Genomic DNA, 17,404 nt, shown 5'->3' on the forward strand with positions numbered 1-17,404 from the left:
GTGCAAGATTTGCTACTGGGCATCTCCAAAATACAAAAAGCACTGGTCTCGTTGTCTTGAACAGAAGGCACTGTCCCAAAACTAAATCAAAAGTTCAGTTCAGACCTCTTTACTGTTCAGCGACATGATGTTCTTGTCCGGTACAAACTGTCCCAATCTGTGCCTCTGGAGGCCCAACATCAAGGAGCCAGTAAAAGTTGGGCACAGCATGGCGCCTTTCTCACCTGCACTGCACCAACAAAAGGCCTAGGAATTATTACACAACCTGCTGCACCCGCTGTGGGGTCTTCCTCATTAACTCACTCCCTTCACTCACAAGAAACAGTGCCTGCTGAACCGATTACACAGTTTCACTCCCCAAACCCCCTTGTATATTCACAAAAATACATCCTGCAGTCGACTACTCTGTCATGTGTTGTCAAAGCTGTTTGTTCGGCACTAATGGAGGAGTGTGAGGGGAAAAGAAAACAACTGTCTGGTGTATGGCTCTTTTTGTCTTGCAGATGCCAATGGGGAGTTTGTGAAAAGACAATGGCTTTCATGTAAGACTTAAAAACATCAGCGGACCAGTAGTATATAAGGCAGGAGCCAGATGGGGCAGTCAAAGAAGTTGTCGTGGTTATAGTGACTGGCGTATTAATGGGAAGTTACATGGAAAATCGAGTTAAGCAAAGGCTGCAGTGAGTTTAAAATGTCTTGTCAGTATCAAGTGGTGTTTAGTTTTAACAGTACAACTTGGTGGCTGAGTTCAAAACTAAATCTACCTTTTTTCGGTGAGTAAATCATACCATTATACTTTCATACTATGTGCCGTCACTTTAATATACTCAACTCATCGTGGTCCCATTCTATAGTATTCATTGTAAAAGTAATTATTTGCCTTTTTTCTGGAGAAAAATCAAGTAATGCTGCCCTGCAGACCAAAAAAAAAAAGTTAGAAGCAGCACTATTACTTGTCAGCTACTGGTTTACAGAGTCAGCCAGTGTACAGAGTCTTGGGCAAACATCCTCTCTACCTACGACTCATTCACATCCCCTATTCTGTCTCTCTCCATCGCCCCTGATGCATCTGTTGAAGGCTCGCTAAGTGAAGCCAGCAGATCAAACAAATTAGGCTCGGAACCACCATCTTGGCCTTCTGTAAAGGTGGAGACTGAGGTCACGGTCACTGCTTTCCCCCTCGACCGGCAAAAAAGACGCTTTGGATCACACAAGTGAAACAAGAACCATTACAATGTCGGTATAGACATTACAGCAATAGTTACTAATAACTATGGTTCTATGAATTTGTGTGTCTGGATTTGAATGCCTTGTTTAAATTTGCAAAGGGGCCTCACTCAAGCTAAAATAGGGAGTTAGTTTGCTCTTTGAAGGAGGACGAGTTGAAAGGTTTATGTTAATGTTATAGCTGCAGTCATTGCCAACCATTCTCCAAAGCAAACCGAGTTCTTAGATGGACTTTCATTGTCCCAGGTGTCAACCGGTTGCAGTTCATTTCAGTGCAGTATGAATAAGGAAATCTGCATTGACAGTACATTTTAAAAAACCTTGAAAGCCTAAAGTTTTGAGGATTTAGATTACAGTTTGAGAAGTGAAAAATGCCATATCGCCCCAAAAGTAAGACAACCCTAAGACAACCCTAAAATATCATCTTATATTACAGTCAGGCAGCTGTGGTACATCAAAGTCAGTATGTGAATCGATCTGTAGTTGTAGTTGAGTTAAAGATATTTTGCTGGTCCTCCAGGAGGCTTCATCAGGGGAGTGATACTCTAATCCATGGGTGGCAAGGTGATTATGTCATCATGGAATGATCTTCTGTCTTTAATGCATTCGATCTTATCTGCCTTTCTTGGTTCTCATCAAGCTTTTTGCACCACTCTTGGCTGTGAGAGCTCCCATGTGCACAGCCTTTATTGCAACTGCAGGACAATTTGTTCTAGCCATCTCTTCTGAGGAACGGCGCTATAAAACTGTTACATGGAGCCTCAATATCTAAACAATCCTCCTATTTCCCAGCGGTTGGTAGTGAACAGCTGAGTCAGGTCTAAACCCTCAGATTGGAGCAATCCATGCCACACAAACAACTATTAATAAACTACATAGAAGGTGACTGGTATGACTGGACTTGCACCAGCAAGTTAATGTTACATGGCCAGTAACCTAACGTCTAAAAATACTAACATATTACATATCGACAGGAATCACCCAGAGGTGTGGGTTCAGTGTCTGGACACTCGATTGAATCTAAGATCCACATTTCTCTGACAAAATCGTTAATTATCCTTTAAAGCAAAGCTCAATGCAAACAACAAAATCGCATTACCGGAATTCTGGTAAAAAACAAAGCTCATCCATACTGAGCCTGTGTATTTTCAGTTGTGCCTGCCGAGACTTGTCACTGAAACCTGCAGAGGATACTTTCACACACTGCTTAATAGCTTTACTGAATTTCAGCCAATGCCATAAATGACCCTTTAACATCATGCGAGAGTCTTTTAAGAGACAGAGAGAAAAGAGAGAGAGTGGGAGTGTGGTGATGTTTAAAGTTGAGAGCGAGTGTAAAAAAGGGCAAGCAATAAAATAAAATGTACGTACATTGTCATTTATTCAGTATATTAAGTCATCCTAAAACTGTCCGTGAAATTATTTGCTAAATGTTATCATAGCAATTGGCATGGACACCAGAGAGTGTGAGGACAGTGACACATTTTATTGTTGTGATAGCTCTGTACTCCTGCACTGAACAATCAGTTGCACTGATTTTGAAATAAAGCAATGACTAGGAGGTTATGGTGCTGACTCTCAAGCTGTAACATGAGGGCGTTTCCATCAACACTAGATAAATGACTTGGGATCCTAGCCATGTTTATAAATAGTCACCTAATTTAACAGTCAAAAACGAATGGAACGAATTACGACGAATCTACATAAAGTCAGCATATTGCAAAACCATTGACGTAAATGACCGAAGTATGTGGCCCAGAGACATCAGCAGCGGCCTGGTGATAATGTGTTGCATCTGTATTACACAAAAAAAAAAAAAAAAAAAAAAAAACCTTGGTTCCCTCATCTGTATATTAAGTCTATTGCCCAATCTTCATTTTTTCTAAGTAGATAGTGGAACAGAGCTCTACTCAGTTCACACAACACGGATGTGAAAACCCTCAAACAACCTTAAAGCTGAGAGTCAGCACTTTAGCCTCACTGTTTCAGTTTAAACCAAAAGTGCTCGACAAAGCCAAAATGCCAAAAAACACACAACTGTCCGACTACACTGTAGCACATGATTTTAATAAAACCCCAACATGAAGTGGTCAAGGATTGTTTTCCATTAAACAACCTCATCACATCTTTTATGTATAATTACAACAATGATTACATAACCTCTCAGTTCTCAGGGATCCTGAGGTGAACCTTTTTCCTGTTCGCTGTGTTTTGCAAACAATATTCTCAGATTTCAGTATATTTTCATGACAAGCTTCCTGTCACAACCTTGTATTTCATTTAAACTTACCCGTTTCAACTAAAATTTTGATCAACTGTAGTGCTGCTAATAATTCATGTTTGTATGATACGTTTAAGAGACAAAAAAAAAATCTGGTTTTGTGGAACATAGGACACAATATTTCACATTCTTTTATTTCATTCTTTTATTTTCACATTCCTTTCTTTAGTGTTACAAAATAAACAGAATATCCCATCACGTGGGCTGTCAAAGTACCCGAGGCATGTGCCGATTTAGTACCTTAGATCTATTGGAAACTCAAAATCTTAACTACACAGTACAGGCTCATTGGATTAATGACTTTGCTAACAGCACCTTAAAGTGTCATAAACAACTGTTTCCTGTTTACCTGTTGTGTCTCGCTTTTTATTGTTTCAGGTTATTAAACCTCCTCTGTCTTATTCGTCTAAATCAAACTGTGCATGGCTGTGGGATTCTTCTGTTACCTTTTCCACTGGTTAAAGTGTCGCTATAGCAACTTTAGCCATACGAATTTCTTTTTGTTTGATGTCTCTTTGTTATTCGTAATATATGCAAGTTTGACCAAGTTTGCTATAATTTTAACAGAATGATAAATCAAGCAATATCACCAATTCTGTGTCTAAATGGGGTTATTTTCTAGAAACAAATATTTTTCTCCATTTATTGATTTACCAAAGACAGGTTTTAATGGAAATTTTAAAACGAGAATTCTTATTGAAACAGCAGGTAGCTCTGATGTCGGTCAACATACAGGACTGATTAGTATCAAAAACTACACTATTCAAGGTATGAAGGGATAAATCTGATTTCTAACAATCTGATTTACCACTTGATACTTACTAAACATACTTTCAGTCATTTAAAACAAAACAAAAACAAAGGCTTTTTTGCAACTGATCAACAACAAAGTTAAAGGGAGACAATCATAAATCATTCAAACAAAAAAAATGCAACTTGCAAATTACAATGGGTATGCAGGTAATCCATGCTTGGTGTACAGTACTGCACGGTTTCCCGGTCTTCAATTATACATTTCAAACACAGTGTCATTATTCAGTTGAAAATGCCATGTTGACTTGATTTGTTAACAAAAACAAACGACTCAAACTATGCATGTGCTATCTCAAAACACTTGTGTAAGCACGTCTTAGATGGACTTTAAAGATTCTTGTTCCTGAATTTGTATTTAAAAAAAACTTGAACTACTTCTTTGAGGGGTTGGTCAAATCTTGTTTCGACAAGACAATTAACAAATTCTAGTCCTGATGGAGTTGCAATTGGCTTAAGTGGCGACTTTACTTGTTTTGTCTCCTTTTATAGCAAATATGTTCTCTCCACGTAGCTCCCCAAGATAAACTAAGAATGAAATCGTTTACATTTCACGGTATTTCACCAACAGTCAGATCATCAGTGACATGCTGTACAGTGAGAACTCGGGACTCTGACTTTCATAAACACACTTTTCATTGCATGTGAATATTGATACGCACACACTGACTTTTCAAACCTCAAAACTACATTTTCTCTAAATTTATGGTCAAAACGAAAGTGTGACAAAAAACCCAAACCAAAACAAAACACTTGAATCTAAGTGACTCATCATGGCAAATATAAGGATATCGAGATGAAATCTGTTTATACCACATCCGACGTTGCCACCTGGGAGCTTCCCAGTGCAAACCAAACTTTTACTGTTGGCAACAAAAGCAGTGGTTGTTGAGTTGAGTTAAACACTCAAACACACTAAGAAAAAGTTTCATAAAATTATTGTCTGAAATGAAACAACTGTCTGTGCTGAATGAATTAATAAAGTCAAAGTAATATTCAGAGCTGACAGTTGATCAAGCCTCAAAGCCCTCATCATCGCCCGCTCTTCTACTCAGCTTCTCTGAAAACACTGAAATCTGATCATCATCACTGCTCACGACTGAGGCGTTATTACGGTTCACTTATGCAACAGGTGAGTTCAGGCAGGGCTGCAAATCTCCCTGTTTCAGTTGGAGGAAGCTGTCATTCACATTGGTTTTGTAACTCAGCGATGTGATCGGAAGGCTTGGGTCAAACAGCGGAAACTGCTTGCACGCTCGCTGAGAAGGGCGAGGACGTTTGCAGGTTACCTAGCCACGTTTGGCAAAATCTCTGCATCATTTATTAGCTTGAGCCTCGCTCACACTCCAGCCACCAGATCTAGCGCTGACTGGATCAGTGCACTGTTTGAAATGCAAAACCACTTCCCACAGGGTTTCCTAAGCGTTAAGTACCTGACTCGGAGGAGAGTTTACTGTTGCTTGGCAGTGAAGCGAAGCTTGGTCCCCAGCCTGTGGCCCTCCGGCTCTGGGTAGATAGTCCTGAAGGTCAAGTTGATGCGTGGGCCTCGGTCATGGTACTCTTTAGCCACCTGATGCTGGTGGAGACAGAGAGACAGATGCGGTAAATTTTTATTCTATTAAATTAATTTTCAAGGTATTTAATGTAGTTACTTTTCAGACATTTATGGCTGAAGAATGAGATCTCTGGTCATTAGCTTTCCTTACCAAAAAGATGAGGTTGAAATGAGCAAGTGCAGCAATACACATATATCAATAAAACTGACTGATAGTGGTCTTATTAAGAGGAAATATATACAGGTACAAGCTGATCTTGATCAGTCTTGAGAATCTGAATCTGTATTCACATTGTAATGTCATATATATTCTACTCTATGCAGCAAAAGGATCATTTTATATAAAAGCCCCAGTACCTTTGCTGTTTGACTGATAGAGGCATGCAGCTCAGATTAGAAAACAAAAAAACGTGAGACCATAAGGAAAGAAGATCAGTATTGAGTTTCCAAAACACAACAGTATTTTTGTTTTGCAACTCACCCAGAAAATGTGACAACATACAACAAACACCATTTTCTTGCCGTTTCACACATGGGGTAAAAGTCAAATTTATCCCCCTTTGCAAAAACATTCCTAAAAAATATCACAAACAAAGTTTTTATTCCCTCAAGAGCTCAACTCATTTATGTCTGGACCTTCTGCATATGAGAATGATAGCATTTTCTTTCCATTTGTGCACCTAGTGCCCTCAAACACACACAGACACAGACACAGACACAGACACAGACAAATACACAGACACAGACACAGACACAGACACAGACACAGGAGGTGAAAGGTTTGCATATCCACAACTGTGTGAAAAGAAAGAGTCCGGAACAGGCAGATATAACCCTGTATCCTTTTTCAAACACATGAAGTACTTCAGCGGGATTGACAGGTTTAGTTAAATATTTAGCAGTCACTTCCAAACCTCTCTGCCTGATCCTGGGGAATTTGTTAGGCAGACTCTGACTGCAGGGACAAAGAGAGAATTAATGGTGGTGTGATCTTCTTTCTCTGGCAAGATCTTTAAAGGAGAGATGAAACCTTTGTTAAGATACTCAGGGAGGTGTCGCCATAAAACACGTGTGACCTTCTCCTTTTTTTTTTTCTGGTAAGCTTAAACCCCTTTCATTGACTCTGTTGTTCCCCCTCTCTTTGTTCACACCATCCCCTTTTGTTTTTCCCTCACTCATTTTAATTGTCACTTACTTTTTAATGTGGCCAGCTCGACGTTTTAAACACAAGGAATTTCTTAGCATAGTATCTAAAATTTTTAGATATATAATATTGCTGCTTTCCTCTCATAACCATAAGTGGAGAAGGGCTCTGGAAAAAGAGATCACATTTCAACGTGTACAACAAAATTTTTATGGATTTTGTGACATTCATTAGCGGTTATACACTCACCAAGCATTTTACAAGGAACACCGGAACACCTACTAATTCATGCAATTATCCAATGAGGCAGCAGATGGTTGGGTCAGAATATGGCGTCAACGGCATGAATCCATGAGACCCAACCTGCCTTGTGTCAGCAGTCCAGACTGGTGGTGGTGTAATGGTGTGAGGAATGTTTTCTTGGCACACTTACGGCCGCTTAATACCAATCAGTCAAGGTCTGAATGTCCCAGCCTGTCTGAGTTTTGTTGCTGACCATGTGCATCCCTTTAGGCCCACAATTTACCATATTCTAATGGCTTCTTCCAGCATTATAATGCACCATGGCACAAAGCAAATGCCGTCTCGAACTGGTTTCGTGAACATGACGGTGAATTCATCGCACTTCAGTGGCCTCCCCAGTCACCAGATCTGAAACCAGCGGAACACCTTTGGGATGTGGTAGAACGGGAGACCGGCAGCATGAATGTGCATCTGACAAATCTGCAGAAATGATGTGGTGCAATCACGTCACCATGGAGCAGAGTCTCAAAGGAATGTTTCCGACATCCTGTGGAATCGGTGCCACAAAAGAACTGAGGTTGCTTTGAGAGCAAAGGTAGGAACTACCCAGTATCAGTACGGTGTTCCTAACAAAGTGCGTGATGAGTGTATAATTAAGTTCATGTAGGTTTATGTTTGGTGATTATGTTTCCATTCATCGATGCCCATCGCCTAAAGAACAAACATCAAGTGGAGTTCCCAAAGGCTCCATTTGTGGGCCATTTTTATTTTTTATTCATTCTTCCCAGAGACTCACAACACTGTCCACTGCAACTCAACCTGGATTGGGTTAAATTTTTATTTATATCAGTGATATTGTTGGTCAGTGCTTAATCTAAGGGGAACTCAACTGCAACACTTAGGACCATTTCTTTTTGTGTAAGACACTAATCTAATTGTGTCACACCCTTATGTACTCATATGTAGGCGAGGCAAACTATAGTCTAGTTAAACTAAATGCATTTTAAATTGTTTCGGCTTAATAATCTACCACTGAAGGTCAAATACCTTACTTTACTATATTAGGAAGGTAGAATACAACTATGACAAAATCAATCACCTAATAGTAATATGTTTAATGATTCATGTGGCAACTGATGTGCACATGACAATTTTACAAGTCCTCCCGATCACAGTTTTCAATTTGCCATGGAGGAGTTTAGTTAGGAATAAGTGCTGTAATCTACAATCTGCTGTATTACTGATTTTACCCATCTACACCAAAGTGTCTGAGTGGTCTCGTCCCCGCTTCTCCTTTTCTCACCATTTTCCCTCACCCTCAGATGACTACATTACATACTTTTGTTTTTTTGTGTTGTTTTTATGCTAATTTTTTGATTTACATTTGACTTTAAGTAAACACAGTGTTTCTGTCCTCTCTTGCACAGCTGTTTTGCATTCTTTTTTCTTTTTTTACTGAAACAAATCTAAAAATGGTAAAACTAAATAGTATGACCTATTTTAGACAGAAGTGAAGCATCTATTCTTCCAAAGGCTGAAAACCTCTCGTCATGATGAAATTCAATCTATTGTAATATAAAATATTCTTACTTTTGAGCGTGACCCAATTATTTTTTAACAGAAACCAGCTACGTACTCACACTCTCTATCACACATCTAAAGACTTTCCATCCAGTTTCATGCACTCATATAAACCCGTTCGCTGTCCCCGATTGTAAAACAAATGACTCTCATTATGCTGACACTCTATTATGCTTCTCTCCAGGCCACTCCATCCATCCTCACTGCCTGTTGTTCAGGGGAGGAACCTGAGTCCCTGAACACAGGTCTATGCTCTCACGTGTCGGTCAGAAGCACTTGTCTAGCCACACACACACACACACACACACACACACACACACACACACACACACACACACACACACACACACACACACACAGACACACAGACACACAGACACACAGACACACGAGGACAACAGGTGACCTCTTCACCGGACCTCACCTGGCTGAGGCAGATGACGTTTTAAGTGCATTTCCTGTATATGTCCAAGGGTAAATGAGGTAACTGTTTGTGTCAAGGTTACTGTTTTAACAATAGTAAGGACAGCTTTCAGCAAAGTCTACTCTAAGAAGTCTCCCAACCAAAGAATATATTTTTAACCAAAATGCTGTAATAAAAGAAAATCTCAGGCAGGTAACAGAAAGTATAAAAAATGAAAACTGAGTTATTTTTTTGTTGTCATCATTCATTGGAGTGTATCCTTCATTTTGGCAGTAACTATGTGATAGTGTTACTCAGAGCTACTGTTACAGTGCAGTGTAATAGGGTCTATAATGAGAGGCAAGCAATGTGAACCTTGAAGTGATACATACATTTTGCACTTTCGTTATGCTACTCTATATTGCTTATCGACGAAATACAGCAGTGATTCAGCCTATCACAATGCAAATGATTAAGGCCTGTAAAATCGGTTATTCTGAGCATGTGGTGTAATGTAGGGTTTCTTTGACAGAGATAAATCATGTGATACAGAGCATAGTAAGGCGATTTCTACACATATTTGTTTGGTATAAAGAGAAGATGCCCTTAGAAGTTTGTGCCAATGGTAAAGGTAACATAGAACACAAAAACAAGACATATAGTATTGCACAAGTTGTTTGTTTGACAAGTTAACTCTGACAAATGTGGTGAGACCACGGCAACCATAACTTGGCATTGATGAATTATGAATTGCCGTTTTGCCTGCATGGACCCTCGATTTTAATTGGTGGAGCCTACCTGCCAATCGTCCTGTGTGGCTCCTTCCATCAGCAGAAGTGTCCCGTGACTGAGAGGAACCCGAATCCGCTCCACATACGTGTAGTCACCGTTCTCCTCCTGCCGCATAAACACACAGAGGGTAAACCAGAGTGTATAATCGTCTAAACACACACACACACACACACACACACACACACACACACACACACACACACACACACACACACACCTGGTCAATTTTGTGTGACATGACATGTTAAAAGGCACTTTCTGTTGCCTGCAAATCACAACTAAATGCCAATACAACTCATCTACGTCATGACTAATGAAGCCTGCCTCCTAGGAAGTGTATACTTAGCACTTGAAATAACAGACAGCTATTAAATACAGGCCTCTAAATAATCTGCTGTGTCTAAACACACTTCCCCCTCTGTGCCCAGTTTTCTCTAACTCACCTTGGCTGCTGTTCTGCGCTACGCTAGCCCTCCTCTTTTTTATTAAGATTTGCACAGCAGTTCAGCTCGATTAAGAAGCATGCGGTAGAAACAAGAGATAGCTTCCTTGACTGTGAGCCAAGTAATGCAACCAAACTAACTGAAGAGAAACAGCAAAACGTCAAATATAGCATCTGCGGATTTTAGGAGGCCAAATCAAATACTTTATGAGAGCACTTTCATGAACAGTGGGAGCTGGATTTAGGGCCAAAATGAGGAGAAGATGATGAAACAAGACTTTGAAGTTAACATAGCAGGTAGAGGTGCTGTCACTATAAAGTGTAACGGTAGCGTGAAAAAATAGAGCCAAGAATTTCAGTGTTCAGAGGCATAATATACTTAATAAGCAATTGAACAACACATTTGTTATGCTGTGCCTAGCGCTATTGTACAAATGGACATATATTTGGAGCAGGGAAAACCAATTTCCATGCTCTACTCATCTCACCGGCGGAGGCTGCTTGCGAAGGCTGAACACTCTGGTGTCACCCAGACTGAGGGAAGCGATGGCGGGTTTGGGACCCAAGGAGGCCTCATCGTCACTGTGCCAGCCGATGCTGTCATGGCCGTCCCGATACAAGTTACACAGCAGGGAGTTGAATCTGCGTCCGCTCGCCTGCTCCACTGCCTCATGAAGGGTTAACAGCAACGGATGCCACTACCAAGAAAAAGCAAGAAAAACAAAGAGTTCAGCAGATAATATAAAGGAAAGAGACATTAAAAACAGAAAGAATGCCAGGGAGGAAAAAAGGAAACAGAAGGACACAATCTAAAGAAGATAACACAACAACACACTTGTGTAGAATAGATGTGTGGCGGCTGCTGTGTCACCACATCTTTCCTTTGAGTCTTGTAGCAGTTATAATGAGTTTATCTAACCTGTGTGTTGGCAGCCATGGTGGAGCGAGCGTACGTATAGGGCAACTCTCCATACCAGCAGGTCAGCCTGGGCTCCTCATATGCCTCACCTGGACCACAACACAACCACACAAACACACACACACACACACACACACACACACACACACACACACACACACACACACACACACATAAACAAAAACCTTTACTTCAGGAAATACAAAAGTAACTGTGGTAAGAACATTTTGTAGCCTCTATCTCCAGCAGCATCTGGTTCCCAACATTAAAACCAAATTTCCCATAATTCCCAAGTCACAAAGACGACATCACTGTTATGTACTTGTTTAAACATTTTCAATATCATTGCCAATATGATGCCTTAGCTTCAGTACAGATACAACACCTTTTTCAATACCTTAGTTTGGGGAACATAAACATGTTTTATTTTTTTTTTTTCCATTTAACCAAATGGGGCAAACTATTTGGTGCATCAGTGTTAAGTAAATAACTTTGCACAAAAAAAAAAATAAAGTCAAAAGTATACAAAGTTTTCTGATCTAGATTAGAAAATATCTGAAGTAATCAAAACTGAGCAAGCATCAAGCATCCAACCCCAACTTTCAATGCTTGACACTTGTTCATACTCGGTGCTACAGGGGCATTTCAGTTAGTAGTCAAAATCTTTTGGGGTTTCATATCCAGCCCCAGTACTGATTTCTCAAAATACATGTGGTGGTGATTTAACGATGCATGTGTTTTAAAAGACAAAAAAACAAACAACCAACCAAACAAATAACAAAAAATAAAGTGGTTCTAGATGTTGCAGCCTTTTAAAGTGACACTCCACCTAAAATCAATTTTTGCCTATCAAACACTCAAACCCTGTTTCTGTTTTTTTCTTTACAGAGAACAGTGGATGGTTTTCATGATGGAATCAAAGCGCACAGATCCATCTCTATATTGCAATAGTAACTGGGTCAAGGCAATTTCAACTTCAAAAGAGAATGGATTGAGTCTGTCTTCATAGCTACCTCTTTTCTGCTGAATGACAACTCTAAGTGAGCCGGAAAGCTGACACAGTTTTGTTCCTAATGTATTCATTTCCAGTGTTAACACACATTCATCTGCTTTGTAACTAGAATCTATTTCTAGCAGAGAGTAAGGCAAACATCTAAATCTAATTACTCTCTGTCTGTCTGCCTCTGTTGGTCTTAGTGTATCTCAGTTTCTCTGGGAACAACCAGATCTTTCCAAGAATCAATTATCTGCCATTAGTGTATTTGGCCAGCCCTCTGGTACGAGAACATGGTAAAACCAAAACAAACTGCTCGAGCAGCCATCACTTTTTATGGCGTTGAATTATTCAGGGCATGTGGGGCCAATATTTATAACTATGTGCGCTCATTTATCAACTCTAAAAAGCTTTACTTTTTCCATAATAAGATGCCACCGAGGGAAAAGATTAACAAAACCTCAAACCTTCAAGATTAGAGTCCTGAGCAATGCTCGGAAAAAATGAGTCAACCGAGTTTTAAAACAAGGCAGGATAAATGATAGAGTATGTGGGAGAAGTGCTTTGGGAAGGGTAAACATCTGTTTTCCACCACTTCTCCTTTAACCCAACTGTCAGATGGATTTTGTTGACAAAGTCTGAGGAATGACGGCTAGAAGATTACGCAACTTGTTTCTAGAGTCAGTGTTTATAAATCATTTTGTCTTCATCGTGCTGTTTGTGTGCTACGGCGCTATCACAGAATGATACACAATATGGACCGGAGCCAGTTGAGGGAAAGGCTGATTCTGTGGCAGTGAGGCTGCATCAACAGTCTCACTTTATCGAGTCTGTCTGGGTACAATGTGTGAGCTATTCTTTCCTTTTAAAGGAAAAGGCCAACTGTTTTGCAGAATTTAGCCCTTGCGCATCTTAACCATGTGCCAGGAGACAGTGGCTACAGCTTTACCTTTTGGGTGATTTGGTTAATCTTCTCATCACATACTGTACTAACTTAATTTTTTTTTTTTTTCCAAATCTGGCAGTTTTACCAGTGTGTATATTTTTTATGCAAATTCAGATGCACATTGAAAATTTCTAAACATATTCTGTTTTAAAGATATCAAATATAGAGAATTTCAGAGAATTTTTCAGCCTTACTAGAGGTGTGCTCTCTGAGTACTTCACATTTTTATAAGTACCATAAAAATGTCTCAAACATGAGGAAAAGAAAAACTCCACCTCTGCACAATAATCAAAATGGGAAGAGACACAAACCCAGCAGCAAAACAGCAGCAGTCGGGAAACCCTTTCCCCCCCTTAGCTTATGTCCCAGGTTCACATTTCACCCCTGCTAATTCTTAAGCCTCTGGTACGCACCCTGTCTGTAGTTGGTCTTCTGGGACCAGGGAAGCTCTGCTAACAGCTTACTGAACATCCAGTCAGCCTCCTCTGGGGGAAGAAACCCAGGCAGCAGCCGCAGTCTGGACAGATGGAAGACAAAACACACACAGTCCCATAAAAGTAACGTGGATATATATATTATGTAGCACATATATTTAGTGTTTGTACAGGACAGTCCAAAATGGGTCATGCTGATGGCCTTAGGGTTTAGGGCGCCAATCATAAATCCCTGGTTCAAGTCTACTAATACTATCAACTCTCTAATAAAGGAATTAAAAAGGATAGTTGAGAATACGCGAGCAGGAAGCTAACCTTTTATTTCATCAGTCAAAGTACCAGCAATACTGGATTCAAAAGTCCAACATCACCTTTCACCAGCGTACATGCTGGTTGTTTATCCCACGAGTGTCTGAATGAACTGGCAAAATAACAACCCGTCTCATACATGATAAATCACTGGGTCACAGTCACAGAATCACGCAATCAGTCACAGAAAATTGACAGCAAGATCCGTGTCGGCTCGAACTCGGTATTCTAGTCTGAATAAAGGCGTCATATAAATGCCTTAAAAGTAAACTGAAATTCTGGTTTTCATCTTAAAGAGCAGTGCGCCGTATATACAGCAGATATTACTACATATTCAGTATCTATTAAAAACATGGCTCATGCAGTAAGTGGGGTAGAAGGCATTATATTCAGTAAGAGCCATGTAAGATATCGCTTGTGGGATTACTGCCATCTAGTGGATTAAAAACTATCACAGATGTGTCATCAGCCATAAATGCACTTGTTTGGTACCATCCCATCCCTGTTCATCACGTCTTTTCCACTTGGTTAATTTTTTTTTTCCATCTGTTCCTCCCACTGAGTAAGATTCCCTCTCATTTAGACTGTACTCACCTGGACACTCCTGACGGTCCACCGCTGATCTCATAATCACCTGCCTGTCTGTCCAGAGCAAAATGATTGGTTAGTCACTCTGTGCAAAGTATAACCCCAAGTGCGAAGCCAAGATATCAGGCCACAAACAACAGAAACTGATTTTAAAAACAAAATCAAATATTACATGAAACACGACCCTGAGGAAGTCTATCCAGTGAAATGTGCAACTTACTCTATCACCTTCTCTGGTGGAACATCTCTAATTGGCTGTAATGAAGAAAAGACAGAAAACAGAAGGTATAAGCACTTTGGTAAAACCCATTTTAACAAATTCAGAGGTTCCTCCTTTTTTTTTTTAACGCGTTAACTGTTTACCTTAGTTGGCTGATGAAACTCAAATGTCTTAGATGTCGTCTGTGGCCCAAATCCCCAGGAACCAGGGGCTGGGTTGGCATTTTTGGGTTGATGGTTGTTTGGAACTGCACCTGTTTTAAATAACATAAATAAAAAGCTGTTTTCTACATATCAGGAAGGTTAGTGGGACTTAGTCAAATCACTTTTATAAGTTTATGTATTTCAGCCAGACACTAACAAAATTTTATAGCAGCATCAGGGCTATAAATAAATAAATATATATATAATGATCTAATTGACTGAGGAGTCACATGCTTCATACATAACAGTGTACAGTGACCCTTAAATTGCCTTTTTGTCCTGTGTGTTTTGGCAATGGTTTGGCCCAGGAGCCCTGGACTCTGGCACGCTGACGTTTATCCGACATCACAACACACCTGCTGGGTGAGAAACACAAAACGAGTTTTCGTCAACGCCGCAACAAACTCTCCACATGCCAACAGAAATACAGAGAGCCGATCACTTGTGCTAGAATTCTCCCAAGAAACCCTGACACGCTTAATATTTATGAAAACAAGGGCTTCCAGAGGGAACGTGGGACTCTTTCTGTTTTCTGTCACAACAGCTGATGATAACCAACAAATTTAAATCCCCTTTTTATTTTTAAACTATTTGTTGCTGTTCAAAAGGACAAAGCTGCACACCGTGTCTGTCTTGACTCCCCAGGCCATTAGTAAAGTCAGCAGTGACAAGAACTGCAGTGCTGAGGGAACTGGCATCCCAAATTGAGAGAATCGCACAAATAATTGATCACATCCTTTTTTTTTCCTGTCTGTGTATGCCTGTGTGTGTGCTAAGTGCCTTTAGTTATTTGCGTTATCTTTTGTGTGCAATGGGTCTTTATTATCTACTCGTAATGCTCTATTTGTCGTAGTCCTTTGTGGTTTTTTGACGCTTTGCTATGCAGTATCTGTTGCTGTAATGTTATTATACATGCGGTTGTACGTGTCTGTTTTATAATGGCATTTTCACTTGTGCTGTAGTTTATATGTGCTTTGATATAATTTGTCTTTTTTTTTCTTGCTTGCCTGTTCCTTTTAATTTTTCACATCAACCTGCCCAATAACTGCTCATGTAAATAATGAATCTCTTAAATGCTGTTAACTAGCATTTTTAGTAGCTGCCTGATCTTTCCATTTCTGCACTCAAAACATGTGCTGTTGATTTTTCTCGTTAAGTATTTGTTTGTTTGTTTTTTCAAGTCTGTGATAAAATTTAATGTTCTGATTTTATCATTAAGATACTGACGGTTGCGTTTCATTGTCAGGTCGAAAGACAATTTAACAAATTCTTTACTGATTTAATCGGGTCACTTCTGAAACTATCAGTCACAGGGTATTTCAGATGGTGAAATCTGACTGAGACGAACCTTGTTTAAGATGCTACCTCGCCCCTGTACTAAGTTAGCTGAACCTACTTAAAGTTACCTTGATAAACACTTTGTTCGTAAAGGTCAGAGTTCAGAACAAATTCCCGGTTAACTAATGTTAAATCACATCTTTAAATTACTTACCTAAATGGCCGCTAAAACACACTAATACAGCGCTCGGAGAAGAGACAAGTTCACATAATCTGGGACGCCTGCTGTTCGACAGCCATGTCATGTGTGTTTCATAAAAACAAATCCTACCCGGAAAAGAAAAATCTGAAACTATGGTTCCGCCCCATGGCTTGTCTGAGACTCCACTATCGCGACCGATTACATTTATTATTTAACATTTATAAATAAAGTTCAACTTTGGGATACATGGCATTTACGTGAGCATTTTCATTTTGAGCTACTTTACTCTTTTACAACACAACATTCCGGGGTGACATATTGGATTTTATTTCATTTTGACAGTTGTAATTAATGGGTAGTTAGACGCAAAACACAGGAAAAGTTTATGAAATGTGATGCACTGTTTTAGACGAAACTATCCATCAGCATGCAGTTAGAGTATACAGTTGCAGTTAGCTGCTTAAAATGCTGCTTCCATGTTAATGAATCAATAAAGAAAATCCAATAACACTGTATATACAGTATACAATAACAGTCTGACAGGGCCCATTCTGCATGATGAGTACTTTTAATTTAAATACTTTTCTTATTGTACTAATATTTTATACTTTTACTTCAGGTTTGAATGCCGGACTTACAGAGAAACATAGTATTTTTACAATGTGTTATTGCTACATAAAGAATCTGAATACTTCTTCCACTACTATCTAAATTTGATTGTATTCATCTTTCTGAAATACATCCTCCCACCCTTGGGACACTTTGGCATTGTTAGCAGTGTGTCTTGATCTGTACCGGACTCAATCTTCACACGACCTTGACAATTCATACAT

General features: G+C 39.7%; 1 protein-coding gene across 2 annotated transcripts; it reads right to left on the bottom strand.

Moving 5' to 3' along the window:
- Positions 1 to 3,275: 3,275 nt before the first annotated feature.
- Positions 3,276 to 16,713, bottom strand: alkbh3 (alkB homolog 3, alpha-ketoglutarate dependent dioxygenase). Of its 2 annotated transcripts, none has more exons than XM_040134076.1 (10): positions 16,584 to 16,713; positions 15,362 to 15,447; positions 15,032 to 15,141; positions 14,889 to 14,923; positions 14,675 to 14,722; positions 13,751 to 13,854; positions 11,398 to 11,486; positions 10,967 to 11,176; positions 10,043 to 10,141; positions 3,276 to 5,894 (listed from the first exon to the last, which is right to left on the bottom strand). In XM_040134076.1, the coding sequence occupies exons 2-10, from the start codon at positions 15,435 to 15,437 to the stop codon at positions 5,769 to 5,771; spliced, it is 897 nt and encodes a 298-aa protein (XP_039990010.1). In that variant the 5' UTR covers positions 15,438 to 15,447; positions 16,584 to 16,713; the 3' UTR covers positions 3,276 to 5,768. The 2 variants fall into 2 exon arrangements, with proteins under 2 accessions (XP_039990010.1, XP_039990011.1); XM_040134077.1 differs by having other exon boundaries at positions 15,362 to 15,450.
- Between the last annotated feature and the right edge of the window lie 691 nt (positions 16,714 to 17,404).

Source organism: Xiphias gladius, chromosome 8 (genome assembly GCF_016859285.1).
Source record: "Xiphias gladius isolate SHS-SW01 ecotype Sanya breed wild chromosome 8, ASM1685928v1, whole genome shotgun sequence".
In the NCBI taxonomy this organism is placed as follows: domain Eukaryota; kingdom Metazoa; phylum Chordata; class Actinopteri; order Istiophoriformes; family Xiphiidae; genus Xiphias; species Xiphias gladius.